The following is an 18,974-nucleotide window of genomic DNA, read 5'->3' on the forward strand; positions in this document are numbered from 1 at the left end:
TGGGTCAGGCCCTGGATCTGATCTGAATGAATTCATACATTTACCTCAGCACTGAATACAATGCTTGGCAAATAGCAAACACTTAATACTACAATTATTAGCATCATCATCATCCTAAGTCCTGAACGAACCCAAGAACAAATCGAACAACAGACGTCCAGATCGGATGAAGGCGTCCTTCCGAGACGGGTGGAACATCCTGGACCCACGGGGCAGAACAGATTACCGGAAGCCAACAGACGGCCTACCCTTAACCTGCAATTGGCCCTTCTCCTCAGCGAAGAGTGGATGAATCATTCATCAGTGCTTAAGCTCCTATGAACCCAATATTCCCATGCTAATGACTTCGGTGTCGGACACCCGGCTGCCAACCTCTCCTCCCTGCAGCCTCCGCTGGCCTAAATCCAAGCAATCATTTCCAGTCGGCTTCTGAGGGCTCGGCTGTGGCTAATTAGCTAAATTCTTCAAAAGGTGAGAGGGAAGAATCAGCGTGCTTATGAATATGATTACAGAGAAAAAGCTCATCTTCATGGAAGATTTCAATAAAACCACTCTATTTTTCCCCTCTTTCTCTTTCTGCAAATAAATGGATAAGTGCCTGTAAAGAGGAAAAAGTGTATTGGAGGGTGAGGAAAACTGTCCAGCGTCTCCCAGGATTTTGAAAATTACAAGTCTCTCACCAATGACGGCTAGAACACCTACCTCAGGGTCAAGCTGGCTCTAAATGTTTGCAATGTGATTGGGGACAGAGGGGTCTTGAGCAGCAGGGAAAATGATGCCACACCATAAAAGGCATGGCTGTTTTCTACAAAAAGGACAGGTTTTCCTCCGGCATACTGAATGATCATTTTCCCATCGATCCTCAGGGAAAGAGCACACAGCCAAAGATAATAGTTCTAACTCCAAGGTCAGCTTCTTATCCCCATTTTGGATCTCCATCATGCTATGTATAATAATAATAATAGTGTTGGTATTTGTTAAGCGCTTACTATGTGCAGAGCACTCTTCTAAGCGCTGGGGTAGATACAGGGTAATCAGGTTGTCCCACGTGAGGCTCACAGTTAATCCCCATTTTAAAGATGAGGGAACTGAGGCACAGAGAAGTGAAGTGACTTGCCCACAGTCACACAGCTGACAAGTGGCAGAGCCGGGATTGGAACCCATGACCTCTGACTCCCAAGCCCGGGCTCTTTCCACTGAGCCACGCTGCTTCTCTAACAATCCTCCAGGACCTATCATAGCCATACCGGCTGCAGTGTCCGCTGGGTAACGGGAACTGTCTCAGTCTGAAGGGCAACGTCCCTTTCTCCAAGTCTGCATTACTACTGTATAGTCCCAACCTCCTCCTCTCCAACCCACCTGTCCCCTTCCTCTTCAAGGCCAATCCCACCACCCATCACCCCACCCTTAAGACACTACAGTCATCAAACACTGCAAGGTTCATCCATTTCCCAAAAGTTCCCATGGGAAAGCTTTAGCCTATGTAAACGCCAGTGCCAGATTTAAGCCCAGACTTATGGGTCTAGGCCACGGGAAACTTGGGAGAACTTTGAGGTCTACTTACTTTGTGCATCGCATATCACAACTGGACGCTACTGCAAATAAACTGAAATGCTTCCTAGCATAAACACAATGAAATACAGCGTGTGAACAATTCAGATAAAAGTAGGCCTTTGGCCTGAATTATGTGAATAATTGCCTCAACCATCCAAGGCGTTTTACTGCAAACGACTGCTTTGTTTAAATTAGGCAAAACATACAGCCACGATTTCATAATTCATTCCCGGATCCAAAATTTAAATGTCAGAGGGTTGAGATGAGGAGGAAAAAAAAATGACGAATTGTTTTGTCCAGCTGCAGTCGATTAAATAATTTAAACCCAATGTATTGAATGTAATTTCTGAATGCAGGAGTCCATGGCTTCTAATTTTTTTTTCTCAATCTAGTTTCAGAACTACAACCACCAATTAAGAGCTCTTTCCTGCAGGGCTTCTAAATGGAGGTCTCACTGTCATTGACTAATGGTGGCTCTGACCCCAGAATGCCAGCACAGAATGTGGAAGGGGCTTAGGAGCCTGGCCCTCAAGATATTTACAATCTCAAGGGCAGAATTAACCCAAATCACACACATCTAGTCGATACAGGGGTGGGCGAAGATACACACATCCCTCCATGTAAAAGGTGGTGATAATAATAATCATGGTGTTTGTTAAGCGCTTACTATGTGCCAAGCACTGTTCTAAGTATTGAGGTAGATACAAGGTAATCCGGTTGTCCCACTTGGGGCTCACAGTCTTAATCCCCATTTCACAGATGAGGTAACTGAGTCCCAGAGAAGTGGCTTGCCCGAGATCACACAGCAGACAAGTGGCAGAGTCGGGATTAGAACCCACGATCGCTGACTCCCAAGCCTGTGCTCTTTCCACTAAGCCAGGCTGCTTCTCTATAATAATAATTATGGTATTTGTTAAGCACTTACTATGTGCCAGACACACACTAAGCGTTGGGGTGGATACAAGTAAATGGGTTGGACACAGTGTCTGTCCCATGTAGGGCTCACGGTCTCAAGCCCCATTTTACAGATGAGGTAACTGAGGCACAGAGAAGTTAAGTGACTTGCCCAAGGTCACACAGCAGACAAGTGGCAGAGGCGGGAGTAGAACCCATGACCTTCTGACATCCAGGCCCGTGCTTTATCCACTATGCCAAGCTACTCTTCATAGGTATAAGGTTGCCTCTCTCAGTACTTGTAAATATGAGTAGGCGGGGGAGGAGATATGATGAGGTGAGTAATAAAGGACAGCATCTCTGCAAAAAATACTAGTCTAGTGATTTTCTTTCAGAACGTAGCTGTGGTGGGAACACCTGGAACGCAGAGATCCTTTGTTCAGCCCCTCACAAAACAGTCCCACTGTTCGGATATAAAATGCATTTCTTACAGAAAGTCAAGATACGCAACCCAAAACTAATGCACATCCCTACTCTGCTATCAGCAAGCGTGCACAGTTACACACCCATTAAGACCAAGGAATCTCCCGAGCCCGCTGATAGGCACTGCATATTGTTTAAGAGTGTGACGTGCCCGGGAAAGATGATAAAAATCCAAGAGCAGACACATCATTCCCGGAAAGGAATAGGGTATGAAAGCCACTTGCAAATCCACTCTCCGCTTCAAATCTGGTCTCACGTTTGGACTTAATTTACGCTATCCGGTTCCGCGCTTTAGCAGAGGTCAAGAGAGCAACCTTTAGAGGGGGTCCTGGACATTTATATTTAGAGAGTGATGGCGGGCGAGAGAGAGACAGGACAGAGAGAGAGAGCATGAGAATGAATACAGGAGCTTTAATGGACGCCTTACATGATAACCCAGTCCCATAACTCACAAAGAACCACTGCTAGTCAATAAATACTTCCTCTTGCAGAGCCATTAGGTTATGAATGCATTTAACTAGTGTCACTATCACATCTGAAGCATCTTAATTTTTAATTTAATTGCATCCATATAGGGAATTCTCCTATAACACAGGGGCTGTGTTTTTTATGGACCTTATGAGATGGAAAAACTGTGTTGGAGTCCACCCCTGGTTCAGTGGGAATTAGTGGGTTAGAAAGAGAGAGTTTAAGGATACAGATGAGACTGACATTTTTCAACACAAATCCCTGTCTTAGTGTTTTGATTTCCACCCCCTTGCTACTCATCATTATTTCGCTGTATTAAATGCTGTCGAGGAGTTCAAACACAAAATGCTTTAGGGTCTAGTAGAGTAAAGCTGAGGCAGATGCTAGGAAATGTGTCCATTACAATTGTTCTCTCCCGAGCACAGAATTATAACCCACCAGGTCCTCTGACTCCCAGGCTTGAGCTCGTTCCACGGGCCACATTGCTTCCGGGGTAATGCCAGAACAGATTCACGTAGTGGGAAGGACATCCCCGTTGTGCTCTATCCAAGTCGGGTAAACGTTACGGCACAGCTGGAACGTGTCTCTTTACTGTTATAGTGTACTCCCCAAAGAGCACAGTACAGTGCTTTGCAGACAGTAAGCGCTCAATAAGTACGGTTGAATGAATGAATGAACAGCTGGGGAGCATCGCGGCGCTCACCCCGTTGCCGAATGCCAATACCGTACCCCGCTGCTTTTCCAGAAAATCGAGTCAGGTTCGACTTACCAGTTTCTTCGTCGATGTTAAACCTCCCAAGCCCGCTGCCATCTCGGATCGAGTACTGGACCTCGCCATCCCTCCCGGAGTCTTCATCCCTGGCGGTCACCTGCAGGACGCTGGTCCCGATGCGGGAGTTTTCCTTCACGGATCCAACCGCGGCAAAGTCTGGGAAGTAGGGGGTGTGGAGGTTCTCGTTGACGTCCACCACTTCCACCTCCACAAAGGAGACGGACGACAGGGCTACCGGCCGCCCCTTGTCTTTAGCCCGCACCGTCAGGTTGTAGAACTGCTGCTTCTCGTAATCCAGCTCCCTGTTGAGGCGGATGGCCCCGCTGGCCTTGTCGATCTCAAATCGGCCGTTGTAATCGTTCACCAGCGAGTAGCGCACCTGGCCTCCCAACCCGAGGTCCGGGTCGTGGGTCTCCAGCCAGGCGATCACCGTGCCGACGGGCAGGTCCTCCAGGACCTTCACGCTGGAGCTGGAGGGGATGAAGGCCGGAGGGCAGTCGTTGACATCGTCCAGGAAGACCCTGAGCGTCACCACGGAGAACTGCTGCTGGCTGCTCTCCGCCTTGTCCCTGGCCTCGATTTTCAGGGAGTAGTTGGCTTTGGATTCCCGGTCCAACTGATCGGCCACATAGACGACCCCCGTGGAGCTGTTGATGGCGAACTGCCGGGTGTCCGTCAAGACCGAGTACCCGACCGTCCCGTTCGGCCCTCGGTCCCTGTCCCTGGCCTCCACCTGGATGATCTCTGTGCCGATCCCGGAGCTCTCGAGGACGTTCACCGAATAACTCTCCTGGAGGAAGACCGGCCTGTTGTCGTTCGCGTCCTCCACGTTTACCGTCAGCAGCCTCCATGAGGATCTCTGAGGCTTGCCCAGATCGTAGATGGTAATATTCAGGAGGTACAGGTCCGTCTGCTCCCGATCCAGAGGCATCAAGACACGAAGCTGGCCCGTTTCCAGGTCGATGGCAAAACGGCCATCCGTATTGCCGTCGGAGATGGTGAAGACCACTTTGCCGTTGAAGCCGGCATCCGCATCCGAGGCTTGGATTTTGAGGATGCCGGCCCCCACTGGGAGATCCTCTCTGACCGCCACGTTGGCCGGAAAGGATTTATCAAACTGGGGCCTTTGCCTGTTAACCGAATAAAAGTCCAAGAACCCATCCTCCAAATTCAACTTCCCGTTGGCTTTGGCTTTTTTCAGCAGCTTCTCCGCCAGCTTCTGAGCCACCCTGGTCTCCCGGCAGCTGAAGCTCTTAGAGGACACCTTCCCTTGTAAGACGGAAATGTTAACCAACATGGCGTCCGCGAGGCGCTCCCCGTCTGTTGCTGTGATCCTGAGGACGAAGTTGCCGCTCTTCACTCCAGAGCTGACCAGGGACTTTTTGAGTTGTAAGACGCCGGAGTCCGGGTTTAGGTAGAAGAAACCCAGTTCGTTTCCTGAAACGATCTTGTACTTCACCAGCTCCAGTTCATCGATGTCAATGGCGGACACGGCCGTGATGTGCCCTCCGACGGGGAAGTCATAGGAAATCACTCCCTGACAGGCGACCTTCTCAAACAGAGGACTGTTGTCGTTGACGTTGCCCACCCGGATGGTCACGTTGACCTCAGTCTCATGGCGATACGGCGAGCCCCAGTCGGAGGCCCGGACAAAGAACCGGTAGCTCTCTGGGGCGGACTCAAAATCCAGCTCCTCTGACGTGCTGATGACGCCCGTGAACTGGTTGATCGAGAACGGGAGGACGTTCAGGCTGGCGATGCTGTATGTGATATATCCGTTCTCTCCCTTGTCCCGGTCGGAAGCCGAAACGGCCACGATGCTGGTGCCCACGGGTACGCTCTCATTGACGAAGGCTTCATAGGACGGCTCGCCGAACTCTGGAATGTGATCGTTGGCATCTTCCAGGTGGACCGTGACTTGTGCTTTGAGATCTCCTTCTTGGCTCGTGACACCCAGCTCGTAGACCTCTTTCTCGAGGACGTTCAGTGGGCGCGCCGTGACTATGAGTCCCGACCGTGGATCAATTTTAAAATATTCTGCGTCCTCGCTGGGAGTCATTTTATATTCCGCCCCCGGAGGTTCGGGAATGAGCTTTACTACGGCCACGGCGACTCCGGGAGGGGAGAACTCGCTGATGGTGACATCGTAGGCATCCTTCTCGAACTTGACTGGAACCACATCCCTCTTGGGATTGGCGATGTGGACGAGCTTGACGGCTGAAAACTTCTGGGGGGACCCTCTGTCCTTGGCTTGAAGAGTGAGGTTATAGCCATAGGGGAAGTTCTCCCAGTCAATCGGCTTTCTCTCCTTCATCTTGTATTCGTTGATCCATTTACCTTCCCTCACCAGGAAGAACTGCTCCAGCGGATCTCCGGCCACGATGGAGACAGATTCGATCTCTCCGTTGGCCCCCTCGTCCGGGTCGTCGATGTTCACCACCGCGTATACGGGCTCCTGGTCCAGGGGGAAGGGGTCGTGGGTGACCACCTGGATGGTTGGGGCGTGTTCGTTTACCCGTTCGATGTGAACGTAGAGCTTGGCGGTGCTGCTGACTCCGTTGTTGCCGTAAAGTTTCATGCCCCGGTCCACGGCCAGCACTTCCAGGTCGTACCTGTTCTTCTCGTCGAAGTTCAACCGCCCGCTCAGGGAGATGATCCCGCTGGTCGGGTGGACGGAAAAGAGATCCACTTTGTTCTTGAAGTAGTAATAGAATTCCCCGTTGGAACCGATGTCAGCATCGGTAGCGGTTACCTGTGCGATACTGGTCCGGAGCGGCGTGCTCTCGGCAATCGTGACCGAGTAGGTGGTCGGGGAAAACAAAGGCCTCAGATCGTTCATATCCAGTACCTGAACATTCACTTTGGTCCACGCTTCTAAGTCCTCTCCTCGGACGGAGCCTTTCACCATCAGGAAATAACCGTCCTGGATTTCTCTGTTCAGAATGGCCGAATTGCCCCCCTTGGTTCTTATTCGGAGAAAACAGAAGTCTGCGATGATGACCTCCTCGGCTTTGAAAAAGCCTTCGTCGTCCCCGGACACGATTCGGTACTTGACGTCCCACGAGAGGTCGACTAAGGTGACGCCCATCCTGCTCTGGCTGTTGACGTACGTCCGGGCGGCTGAGTTCTCGTAAACAGTGGCATTGTAGACGGAATGTGTAAAGTGGAAGCCAAGAGGCCCAGGGCCTGGAAGACTGTAGCAAAGGCTTGCCCAGAGCTTGAGGAGCAAGAGGGTCAGGGGGGAGAGAGGCCAGCGGGGGCCTGTGCAGTAGCCCATGGTGGCATCCATCACATCATTCTTCCATCCTGGAATAAGGAGCAGAGAAAAAGGGTGATGAGTCCAAGAAGCTACATGAAAGAAGGACTGTCTGGTTGTGCAACTTGGAATCTCTCTAATGCAAATTCTGTATCAAAAAAAGGGCATTTAGAATTAGCAAATATTTACAAGCTATCCAAATATATATTAGGTGAGGGAGAATGAAACACATCACTAAAGTGCGATTTGTATGACTCAAAGAAAGATTGAGGCACAAATCAGGCTAATTCAGGCCCCCCGCAAATTCTTTGCTGGTTGCTGATACCCAGAGGTCTAACCTCTAGACCAAAATGCATTCACCTTGGGGTGGAGGGTACTGTTTGTTCTCTGAATTCTGTTATCCCAAAGAGGCAGCCCTGGCCCCAAAAGGAACAGCTAATTAAACTCTGTAAAGGAAATCTTTAAAAAGAATAAACAAACCTCAGAACACATCCCAATATGATGGTGTACAGGTAGCTTTTAATTCCCAATTTATTCAAGTTGCTTTGAGTTTTCTTTCATTCGATCGCATTTATTGAGTGCTTACTGGCTGCAGAACACTGTACTAGTTTTCTGCTTCATCAATGGAAATCCATTTTTTTTTTTTGCTGGCATGTGCGGTAAGGTTAATTTATACCCACAAAGGTGAAATTTTCATTGGGAATACAGGGGCAGAAATTGTAGGGGCTGGGGGGTTTTGTGGTGGCGGGTGGGTGGCGGGGGTGAGGACTGGCTTCAAAGAGCAAATTGCTTCAGGACCCAGGAGAAAAAGTAATGAATGTCTCATAAGTTGTCTGTTCCTTCCATCCTTTTAAATAATTTCCTTTCTAGCAGATAGAAAAAGGACTGAAGGTTTCCTATTGATCCAAAGAGAAAAATAAATTCTAGTTATTAAAGATCCTTTACAGTTCAGCAAAGCATGTGCTAAAATACGGACCGCAAGACGGACTTTAGTTTTCCAACCTGCTTAGAAACAACCCCTCGAATATTTACCAAAGATACGTATCACTTTTAGTCCATGAAATGGAGGTATTTACCAACTCCGAAATGATGGCTGTGGCACCACGGATACTCTTGGCAACTGATTAACTCTCCCGAAGCTGGAATACTATAAAGAAAGCACTTTGCTCTCAAAGTCTATTTCCTTCACCCCGGTAACCTAATCGATAATATTTGATCCAATCTCCAAAGTGATCATCAAGTCGTAAATCTTTTGAGACATTTATTTCCAGATGCAATTCCAACCGTGCCTTCCCTCTGCCTCCCCACATTACTTCCTCCGGTTTTCAGTGTGATCCTGAGATGGAATCCAAGAGATTAAATTCACAAGTAACCAATGAGACCTCTTACTCGTAACATTCTTGAACGATTATGCTGTTTCCCCCAACGCTTTCGGTCCTTTACTTGATAGCCACCGAATTCAATTTTATTCGCTTTCATAAAATTGGCATTAGAGAGGTTAGTCCTCGAATAGCAGAATCGGTCATATAGTCTCATCAAGACTGTTAGATTTATTTACGGTCCATCTTTTCTGTTGGTAATTTGTTTTTAAAAGAGTTTCCGAATACATACGAGACTAGTGCCTGGGAGCTGCCCTGGGACCATCTGCAGAAATAAAGACCCAAGCCACCCCTGGTAGAAGGAAAGACATCACTTTACAAGCCTTCCCTGTCCAAAACTGTGACGCTCTGTACTTAAGAGAAAAGATTAGTGTGACTTGAGCTGGAATCGTAAAACCCTGAGCAGCAACTGCTGAAGAGTTTATTGACACAGGCATTACATTAAGGAAGAAATCCATAGCAAGTCATTAGGAGGGCCAACGTTTGGGAACAGCAAATGTGCAGTTGAGCTGTATGCCGGAGGAGTCAACCTAAAAAGCACTTCCAAATCTTGATGAGGGGGATGAGGGAAGAGATTGGGTGTGGGAATGGAAACGAAAGTCAGTCAATTGCATTTTCTGAGCACTTACTGTGTTCAGAGCACTGTACTAAGTGCTTGGGGGTGTACAATACAACAATAAATGGAAACATTCCCTGCCTACGATGAGCTTATAATGGGGGTAGGGGTGGGTGGGGTCAAAGAGGAAAGGGAGGGAATGGAGGAGGGGCCGGGAAATATAATAATTGCAGTATTTGTTAAATGCTTATTGTGTGCCAGGCACTGTACTAAGCGCTGCTGTGGAAACAAATAGGGTTGGACACAGTCCCTGTCCCACATGGAGCTCACAGACTCAATCCCCATTTACAGATGAAGTGACTGAGGCCCGGAGAAGTGAAGTGACTTGCCCAAGGTCACACAGCAGACAAGTGGCAGAGCCAGGATAAAACGCATGACCTTCTGACACCCAGGCCTGTGCCTTAACCACAACAACGGGCTGCTTGGAAGGGGTGGGTGAGAAGCAGCAGAGAGAGGATGATGTGAGGAAGTAGAGACAGGGCAGAGACTGGTGGGAGAGGATAATAATAATAACAATAATAATGGCATTTAAGTGCTTACTATGTGCCAAGCACTGCTCTAAGCGCTGAGGTAGATACAAGGCAATGAGGTTGTCCCAAGTGGGGCTCACGGTCTTAATCCCCAATTTACAGATGAGGGAACTGGGGCACAGAAAATTCAAGTGACTTGCCCAAAGTTACACAGCTGATCAGTGGAGAAGCCAGATTAGAACCCGCGACCTCTTACTCCCAAACCTGGGCTCTTTCCACTGTGCCAAGCTGCTTCTCCCTTGCAAGAAATCAAGCCCAAGAGTCCTGTAAACTTCACTGTCTGCCTCCCATGGGATTTCTACGGAAGGAACCTAAATAGCCCAGAAATGTATGCTTTAATAGGACTTTGAACTGTAGGCCTCTCTCTAGCCACTGCTTTGGCAGCTCTGTACTCATTCCAGAACTGCCAGACTTTTCTAAATCTTGCCTTTTAAACCCTGTTACTCTCAACTCTCTCAAATTAACATTCTAATGGGCCTATTTTATGTTCTGGAGCCTCACTTCTGAAATCAGCCCTCTTACCATCTGTATAGTGCATTTGGGAACCAAGTTTTCACTGCCTTGCTGATGCCAATGGATGTGTATACGACCCAGGAATATGTTTTACCCCCTGTCTGGTGGTGATTGCCAAGGATAGGTCAACTTACTTTGGACCCCCTGACCCACTGGAGACTTCTTAGCTAAAGTGAGGAGGAAGGCTTCCAAAGCTCATCGAATGGTGGATTAATGGGTTCGGAAAGAGGGTCGTTAACAGGGGATTTCGGTAAATACAAAGCAAAACCATTGATTGAGAAAATATTGGTCCCTCAAGGCCTCTAGGATTCCCTCCCCCTTTACAATCAGCTACACCACCACTCTCCCTATCTTCAAAGCCCTTCTGAAATCACATTTCCCACAAGAAGCCCTCCCTGTCTAATCTCTCAACTCCCCACCCTATTTCCCACTCTACTGTGTCACCGATGCACTTAATTCTGGGCCACTGAAGCAGTTAGGGGATTCACCCTAAGTGAGTCAGAAGGTCACGGGTTCTAATGCCAGTTCCACCACTTGTCTGCTGTGTGACCTGGGCAAGTCACTTCACTTCTCTGGGCCTCAGTTCCCTCATCTGGAAAATGGGAATTGAAATTGTGAGCCCCACCGGGGATAGAGAATGTGTCCAACCCAATTTGCTTGTATCTAGCCCCGGTGCTTACTACAGTGCAGGAACAGGGAAGACAGGTGGGACAAATGCGGAGGGAAAGCGAAGTCTGCTTTGGAGAAATAGTGCATTTGAATCATGACCTAATACAGTGTGAAAAGCAGTGTGGCCTAGCAGAAAGGGCACATGCCTGGGAGTCTAATCCCAGCTCCACCACTTGCCTGATCCATGTTCTTGGGCAAGTCACTTAACTTCTCTGAGCCTCAGTTTCCTCATCTGATGGTATTGTGTTTCTCCCACTGCTTAATTGCTTGGCACATAGCAGACACTTAAACACTAGAATTATTGTGATTATCGACGCATTTCCATCGTTCCTACCGTATTTATACTTAGAGATGGAACAGTGTGACTTGGAAAATTGAAATCCAGTCTTAGTGCCAGCTTTCGCGTCCATCGATCCATGGCATTTATTGAGCACTTAGTGAGTTCAGAGCACTTGGGAGAGAACAATACAACAGTTTTGGTAGAAACGTTCCCTGCCCACAATGAGTTTACAGTCTGGAGGGGTCCACTAGCTAAACAGCCCTGGGCCATCTTTAGAGTAAACCAGGAGGCAAGGATGGTTATTTGAATAATAATGATTATAGTAATGGTGGTATTTGTTAAGTGCTTACTATGTGCCAAGCACTGTACTAGGCACTGGGGTAGATAGTGGCTAATTGGGTTGGGTAAAGTCCCTGTCCCTCATAGGGCTCTCAGTCTTAATTTCCATTTTAGAGCTGAGGTAACAGGCACAGAAGTGAAATGACTTGCCCAAAGTCACCCAGCAGACAAGTGGAGGAGGTGGGATTAGAACCCAGGTCCTTCTGACTCCCAGGCCCAGACTAGGCCATGCTGCTTCCCTAAAGTTGAGATCAGGTAGGGAAATGCCATTTGAGCCTTCTACAAAGCTAAACAAGCTTCCGAGCCAAAAGCCCAGTAAGTTGGGCATCTGAAGAGGACCCGATCATCCCCACCTCTAACTCCTTGCATTCCAACGTGGAAAACTCTCAGATTCTCTGAGGCTGCAAATCCCCACTGTGGCCGGAAAGCAATCTTGTAGGAGAAAGGCCAGGTGGCACAAAGCTGGTGTAATTTCACTATGAGATTCAGCCCCACGGTAGAAATGGTAAGAATAACCCCTCTTTTGTCTTCCCAGGTGCTGTGGGACCTGTTTCCACCCAAAACCAGTTAATTTCAAGTATCGATTCACCACCAACTGCTTCAGGTTGGGAGCGCAACTTCAACTGATAGTTGTCTCGGGAGAGTTGGGTTAGGGAGGGGTTCCGAGCCTCTTAAATCCGTCTCGGGCTGGAGAAAGAAACGGCATCAGCGGGAAGAGCAGGTAAGGGGAGAAGGATCATTTTCTGCCGTTTGGGATATGGGAGAGAGGGACTCTGTTGTACTGTAAGCAATCATATGTATTGATTGCTTACTGCATGCAGGGTACTGTGCTAAGCACTTGGGAGAGGACAACAATATAACACACACATTCTCTGCCCACAACAAATTTACAGTCTAGAGGGGGAAACAGACAGTAATGTAAATAAATTACGGATATGTAAATCAGTGTTGTGGGGCTGGGTGACACAGGAAAAAAAGGCCCGCCTCTTCCAACCTCACAGGGATATGGTGAAGATGAAGGGAGATAATTGGTGTGAAAGGCTACTGGGGGGAAAATGTTAAACAATGTATTCCAATGGGCACAATCAGCTGAGAAGCTGAAAACAGTTTGACCAATCCACCTTGCTCCTCTGGGATATCGCTCTTTCCGGGGTGAGGTGGGACCACCTTATGCAGAGGCTACCTACCAGCTGACTCCCACTGTCCCCAGACTTGGCACGCACAAACATTTCAGCACTTTACACTCTGCATAAAGTAGAAATCACTTTCCTCTGCTGAGTTATTTAAAAGGCAACAGCGGGAGAAATTTTACCCAAGACCGCAAAGCCCCACCTTGTCCCAGATGCAGCTATTCTGACCTTCCCATCCAGAGAAAACAGCTGCTCAAACACAGACAGGATCTCCGGCACATTTAGACATTAAACCGAGTGGATTAACTGCAGAGGTGGATGGGTGGTATTTTTTTTTTTGGTGTACTCCATCGCTAGGATTTGGGTTCCAAAACCTCAGCTTCTCCCTTTAAAGCAACGTTCAGCCTAAGGCTATAGTAACTTCCCCAAAATCCTTGTGCATGGCCTAAGAACCAACCTCTTTACATCATTTATGACCCTGGCTTGGCTGGGGGCATTAAGGTCTTTCCTCACTTTTTAATACCCATTACATCATTAGTTTGTCTAATTTCTCAGGTAGTCATTAATCCTGCAAGAATTTGCATTTTGAGATTTTTTTTGGAAGGAGGTGCTGATTTAGGAATTCTTGCCCCCTTAAGCTCCATCCCCTGGAAGCTCCACCCCCAAAGGATTCACCCAAAGTGAGCCCACAGCAATAAAGGGTAAAAACAGGCTCTCATTTGTCAGCAAGCCTGCTCTGGAGATAAAATAATTATAAACATGATGTCCACTTTCCCACAAATTTTAGTACATAAATAGTTTATAAAAGAGACCGTAAACTGTCAGAAAAGGTGGCTGCAATTTTCACCATACCCAACAGATGTTTTTTTGGAAATGCTGTGGAGTTAGAAGCAGGCTTGAATTAAACGAAAATTATTTTAAAGTACCACATCAGTGTGAGTCAGTTTGTTTAACCTGCTTAACTATGAACACACAAGGGGTTATGATCTACATTTGGTTTATGAACCGAACAGATGTTTTTGTCAATTGCCCACCTCATTCTTTCAGGCTTAAGTCTTGCGCTGCTTTGTTCGGCAAGGAGGCTCCAAGCACTTGGTCCAGTGCTCTGAGCAAAGCAAACGCTCAATAAATACCACTGACTGATTGATTGTTTGAGGAGGATTGTCAGGCAAACTGGAGTAGTAAGCTGGGAGGTAGGCATTTTGGGTGCAGTGAGAAGCAGCACAGTCAAGTGGAAAGAGCAAGGGCCCGGGAGTCGGAACATCTGGGTTCTAATCCCGGCTCGGCCCAATTGCTTGCTGTGTGACCTTGGGCGAGTCACTTAACTTCTCTGGGCCTCAGTTTCTTCAACTGTGAAAAGGGATTAAATACCTGTCCTCCCCACTCCTTAGACTTGAGTCCCTTGCGGGACAGGGACTGTAACCAAACTGATTAACACTGATTAACAGTGTTTAATACATAGTAGCACTTCACACATACTCTTTACAAAATGTAAAGACTGCATTCTTAGACAACATCTTCTGCATCCTTGGTGACCAATATTCCAGAACTCTTATACACACATACAAATCAACACAGCTGCAAAGCCCCAGGGGCTCCAAGTACCCAAGCGAGGATCCAAGTGAGTACCCAAAAGACATATCGTCTGTTGCCTGGATGGGATTTATTATCCAAATTAATACATAAGTAAAAGTCCAGCCCTTGTGAGTGTCCACTCTCCTGGCAGGGGGTCCTCAATTAGGTCCCTTAGTCTGTGTTACAACAGCACCGAAGGCATGTTGCCAGGATACCAGTGGGTTCAAGCGTATGGAATTACAGAGCCTTACAGATACAGAATGAGAAATTTCACTATACATTTTGGCTAGACTCAAAAGGCCGAATTGGGAATGTTCTCCCGATATCACAAGCCTGTCAAGGATGCAGGGCCAAGTGGTGTCAGAGGAAACAGATCGGCTGGGTCCACGATGGACAGGGGGCAGAGTGACTTCTATTCTGGGAGTCTGTTCACATGGGATCTGGGAAGAACACAGGCAGTATTATAGGAGATCGGCCGGCAGCTCCAAAATAACTTCAAGAAATAGTCAAGATGGAACACGCTATGGAGTTAGATGAAGTAAATTTACAATGGAATGAAATATGGTATTAATATTGCAAATGTTGGCCAAGGTTCCGTAGAAATAGGGAGAGCGTTCTCGGTGCAATGCACGGTACTTACTGATTGGGAAGTATAACCCGAGCAAGGGACACACTCCTTCCCCACAGCACCTCCCACTCGTCCATTCATTCAGTCCCGCATTCAATCATATTTATTGAGCGCTTACCATATGCAGAGCACTGTACTAATTGCTTGAGAGAGAACCATATAACAATAATCAGTCACATTCCCTGCCCACAACGAGCTTACAGTCTTGAGGAGGGGAGACAGACATCAATACAAATTGCAGATATGCACAAAAATGCTGTGGGATTGCTGTGTTGCTTGGTGCATTAATCACTGTTTTGATGCACTTCCCTTTCCTCATCATCAGTTGTATTCACTGAGTGCTTATTCTGTGCAGACCACTGTATTAAACACAGGGAGAGTACAATACAACAGAATTAGCAGACAAATTCCCTGCCCTTATCAGGCTGACAGGCTTGAAATCCTCAATTCCTCTAAATGCCAACCTACACAGTGTACTTCGATCAGGTCTATCTTGCCATTGACCTCTCACCCGCAGTCTACCTCTCACCTGGAACTCCCTCCCCTTCATATCTGACAGACCACCACTCTCCCCACCTTCCAAACCTTAATAAAATCACATTTTCAAGCATCCTCCGGGTAAACACTCATTTCCCCTACTCCCTTGTTCGGTTTATGTTTAATGGAATTATATTTCAAGCATTTTTCTAAGGGCTGTGGTAGATACAAGTTAATCAAGGCAGACATAGTCCCTGTCCCACACAAGCCTCACAGTCTAAATAGGAGGTAGAATAGGCATTTCATCCCCAATTTTCAGTTGAGGAAATTTCTCTGTGCCTCAGTTAAGTGACTTGCCTAAATTCATAGATAAGGCAAATTGTAGAACTGGGATTAGAACCCAAGCGCTCTGACTCCCAGGGCCACGCTGCTTCCCATTCTGTCCCCTTCTCCCTCTCCCTTCTGTGTCAGGATTCGAATCAGCCCTACGGCACTCAATGTACCTACCCGTATTTTATTGAAATGTCTATCTCCCCGGCTAGACTTTAAACTCCTTGTGGGAAGGGACCACGTTTACCAACTCTAATATATTTTTCTCTACGAAGCACTAAGTACAGTGATCTGTACACAGTAAGTGCTCAATAAATACGACTGACAGATTCAATAGGTAGGGGTGTGTAATTAGTTTTCTAGTAGAGAAGAAGAAGAAGAAGAGAAGCAGCAGCAGCAGAAGAAGTAGAAGCAGAAGAAGCAGAGAAGCAGTGTGGTTCAGTGGAAAGAGAAGAAAGAAGAAGAAGAAGAAGAAAGAAGAAGAAGAAGCAGAGAAGCAGCGTGGCTCAGTGGAAAGAGCACAGGCTTTGGAGTCAGAGGTCATGGGTTTGAATTCTGGCTCTGCCACATGTCAGCTGTGTGACTTTGGGCAAGTCACTTAACTTCTCTGTGCCTCAGTTACCTCATCTGTAAAAAGGGGATTAAGACTGTGAGCACCATGTGGGACAACCTGATTCCCTTGTGTCTACCCCAGTGCTTAGAACAGTGCTCTGCCCATAGTAAGCGCTTAAATACCAACATTATTATTATTAGTAGTAGTAGTAGCAGTGAAGTGGTGACCTGAGCCGAAGTCATTCAGTCATGTCAAACTTAAACCCTGTAGTTCACACTCTGAAAACAGGCCAGTGTAACTAAACGGTAATTGATAATTAGGCCAGGAGTTAACTTGGACACCTCATCGAGCTGCAAGTTTGAGGATGGGTGTGTTTCTAAAACAAACATGCCAGCAATTTGGTGACATTCTGTGAAATAGCTAATCATTCCTCATTCCCTTTCAATCACAGTAGTCATTCACTCTGCACCTCTACCACCTGGAAGTATCACAGTCAACCCAGTCAGGATCAAACTAGGTGGAATGAGCCCCCGGACTAATTTTAATGCACGCCACATTTAAGGAACACAATAGAGTCTAAGAGACAAGGTCCTAGCACTGGTGGAGTGGGCAATTTAATGGAGACAAGCACTTACAGTCAACCTACAACTGGCTACGATTGGACGGTGGAGAAAATTTTAAAAATGTAATATTTGCTCAGTGCCTATTAAATGCCAACCACTGTATTCACTGTTGAGGTAGATATGGGATTACCAGATGAGACACAGTCCCCATCCCCTATGGGGCTCACAGTCTAAAGGGGAGGGAGAACAGGCATTTCATCCCCATTTTACAGATGAGATAACTGAGGCCAAAAGAGGTTAAGTGACTTGCCCAAGGTCCCACAGCAGGCAAGTGGTGGAGCTGACATTAGAACCCAGATCCTCTCATTCTCAGACCTGTACGTTTTACCCCTGTAGGATTGGCAGAACCCGGCTAGCCTGGCATTGATCAGGAGGAAGTGACTTTTTCCGAGGGTTTTGAAGTAATTTTGGTGCCACAAACACCACACCCCAGAGTCTGTGCTTCTTTGGCAACTTGAATGACTTAGCATTAAAGGGCATTTTAATTTAATTTGATTAACAGACAGGACTGTATGCTTTCCTGTCCCTCTTTTACCCGATCCTGCCCTCCCTACTCCTCAGCTAGCCTGAATAGCCTCAACTAATCAACTGCATTTTATTGAGCACTTACTGTATGCAGAGCACTCTACCAAGAATTTGGGAGAGTCCAATATAACACAGTTGGTAGACACCTTCCCTGCCCACAACAAGCTTTCAATCTAGAGGGAGAGACAGACATTGATCAGAGTAAATATATTAAGGATATGGACGTAAGTGCTGAGGGGTTGAAGGAGGGGTGAATAAAGGGAGCAAATCAGGGCAATTGCAGAAGGTAGTGGTAAAGGTGAAATGAGGGCTTAGTTTGAGTAGGTCTCTTGGAGGAGATGTACCTTCAGTAAGGCTTTAAATATGGGGAGAGTAATTGTCTGCCATTTCAGTATCATTTTTGCTTTGTCACAAACACCACCTGAGGCACTTAAGGGGTTGAACTGTTATAAACCAAGTATAAACCGCTGCAGTAAAACACCAGGATGCTAAATTATTCAGTCAATTTGGGGAGGAAAAAAAAAACCTACAGAAACACTCTTCAAATTTCAGATGTTGGTTAATGTTAAGCTCCACCCTGAAAACCTTGCTGTGCAGGGATTTCAGAGTAGGTGCATTTTTCCAATTAGACTGCATTTACTTCCTGTGAAGGTGCCCTTTTGATAGCCCTTCCTTTCCATTTCTAGTCACAGTTGTCACGATCCCTTGGTTTGCCGAAGCACTGCTTCTCCACCTTCTGCCCTTAAACAGGAATTTAGTGGTAAAGGGCAACCATACAGTTTAGTTCTTTACCTATGGGACCCGAGACTCTCTGACAAAGCACCCTCGGGAAATAAGAAATCACTCTTGGCTCCATAATTATAAACAATTACCTCATCCGGTCCAAGGAGAAACACAATAAGACTAATGCATCACATTCTTTCCTTCATCTGATTGATCGATCAGAAAATCCCTGCGCTTGTCAGGGAAGCCACAGTCAACCTCTTAACCAATTCAAACGTTAGGAGGAGAAAAGCCTTCAGATGACATCTACTTGAGGGGAATTCGACAATAATATTCACGTGGTAGTTGGTAAGCACTTTTTTCGTGCCAAGCATTGTGCTAAGCACTGGGATGGGGACAAGATCATCAGAAAGGACACAGTCCCTGTCCCCCCATGGCGCTCACAGTCTAAGATGGTGCGAGAACCGGTGCTTTATTCCCATTTTACAAATGAATAAACTGAGACACAGAGGCATTAAAGTGACTTGTCCAAGGTCACACAGCAGGCAGGTAGCATGGGTGGGAATAGCGCTTGGGTCTCCCGATTTCCAATCCTGTGCTCTTTCCATTAGGCCATATCCACTACCCTTACACACAGAGGGATCATCTCTATCTGTT

At 47.1% G+C, this 18,974-nt stretch overlaps 1 protein-coding gene across 5 annotated transcripts in view; it reads right to left on the bottom strand.

Annotated features, from left to right (window-relative positions):
• The window catches only part of FAT3 (FAT atypical cadherin 3), a 317,724-nt gene that overhangs the window by 285,702 nt on the left and 13,048 nt on the right, over positions 1-18,974 (bottom strand). For all 5 annotated transcript variants that reach the window (XM_039914896.1, XM_039914894.1, XM_039914895.1 and 2 more), the window contains exon 2: positions 4,169-7,477. In XM_039914896.1, the coding sequence (XP_039770830.1) occupies positions 4,169-7,460 (3,292 nt within the window). In that variant the 5' untranslated portion in view covers positions 7,461-7,477. The remainder of the gene's footprint in view (positions 1-4,168; positions 7,478-18,974) is intronic.

The sequence above is a fragment of the Ornithorhynchus anatinus genome, chromosome 20 (genome assembly GCF_004115215.2).
Source record: "Ornithorhynchus anatinus isolate Pmale09 chromosome 20, mOrnAna1.pri.v4, whole genome shotgun sequence".
NCBI classification, from domain to species: domain Eukaryota; kingdom Metazoa; phylum Chordata; class Mammalia; order Monotremata; family Ornithorhynchidae; genus Ornithorhynchus; species Ornithorhynchus anatinus.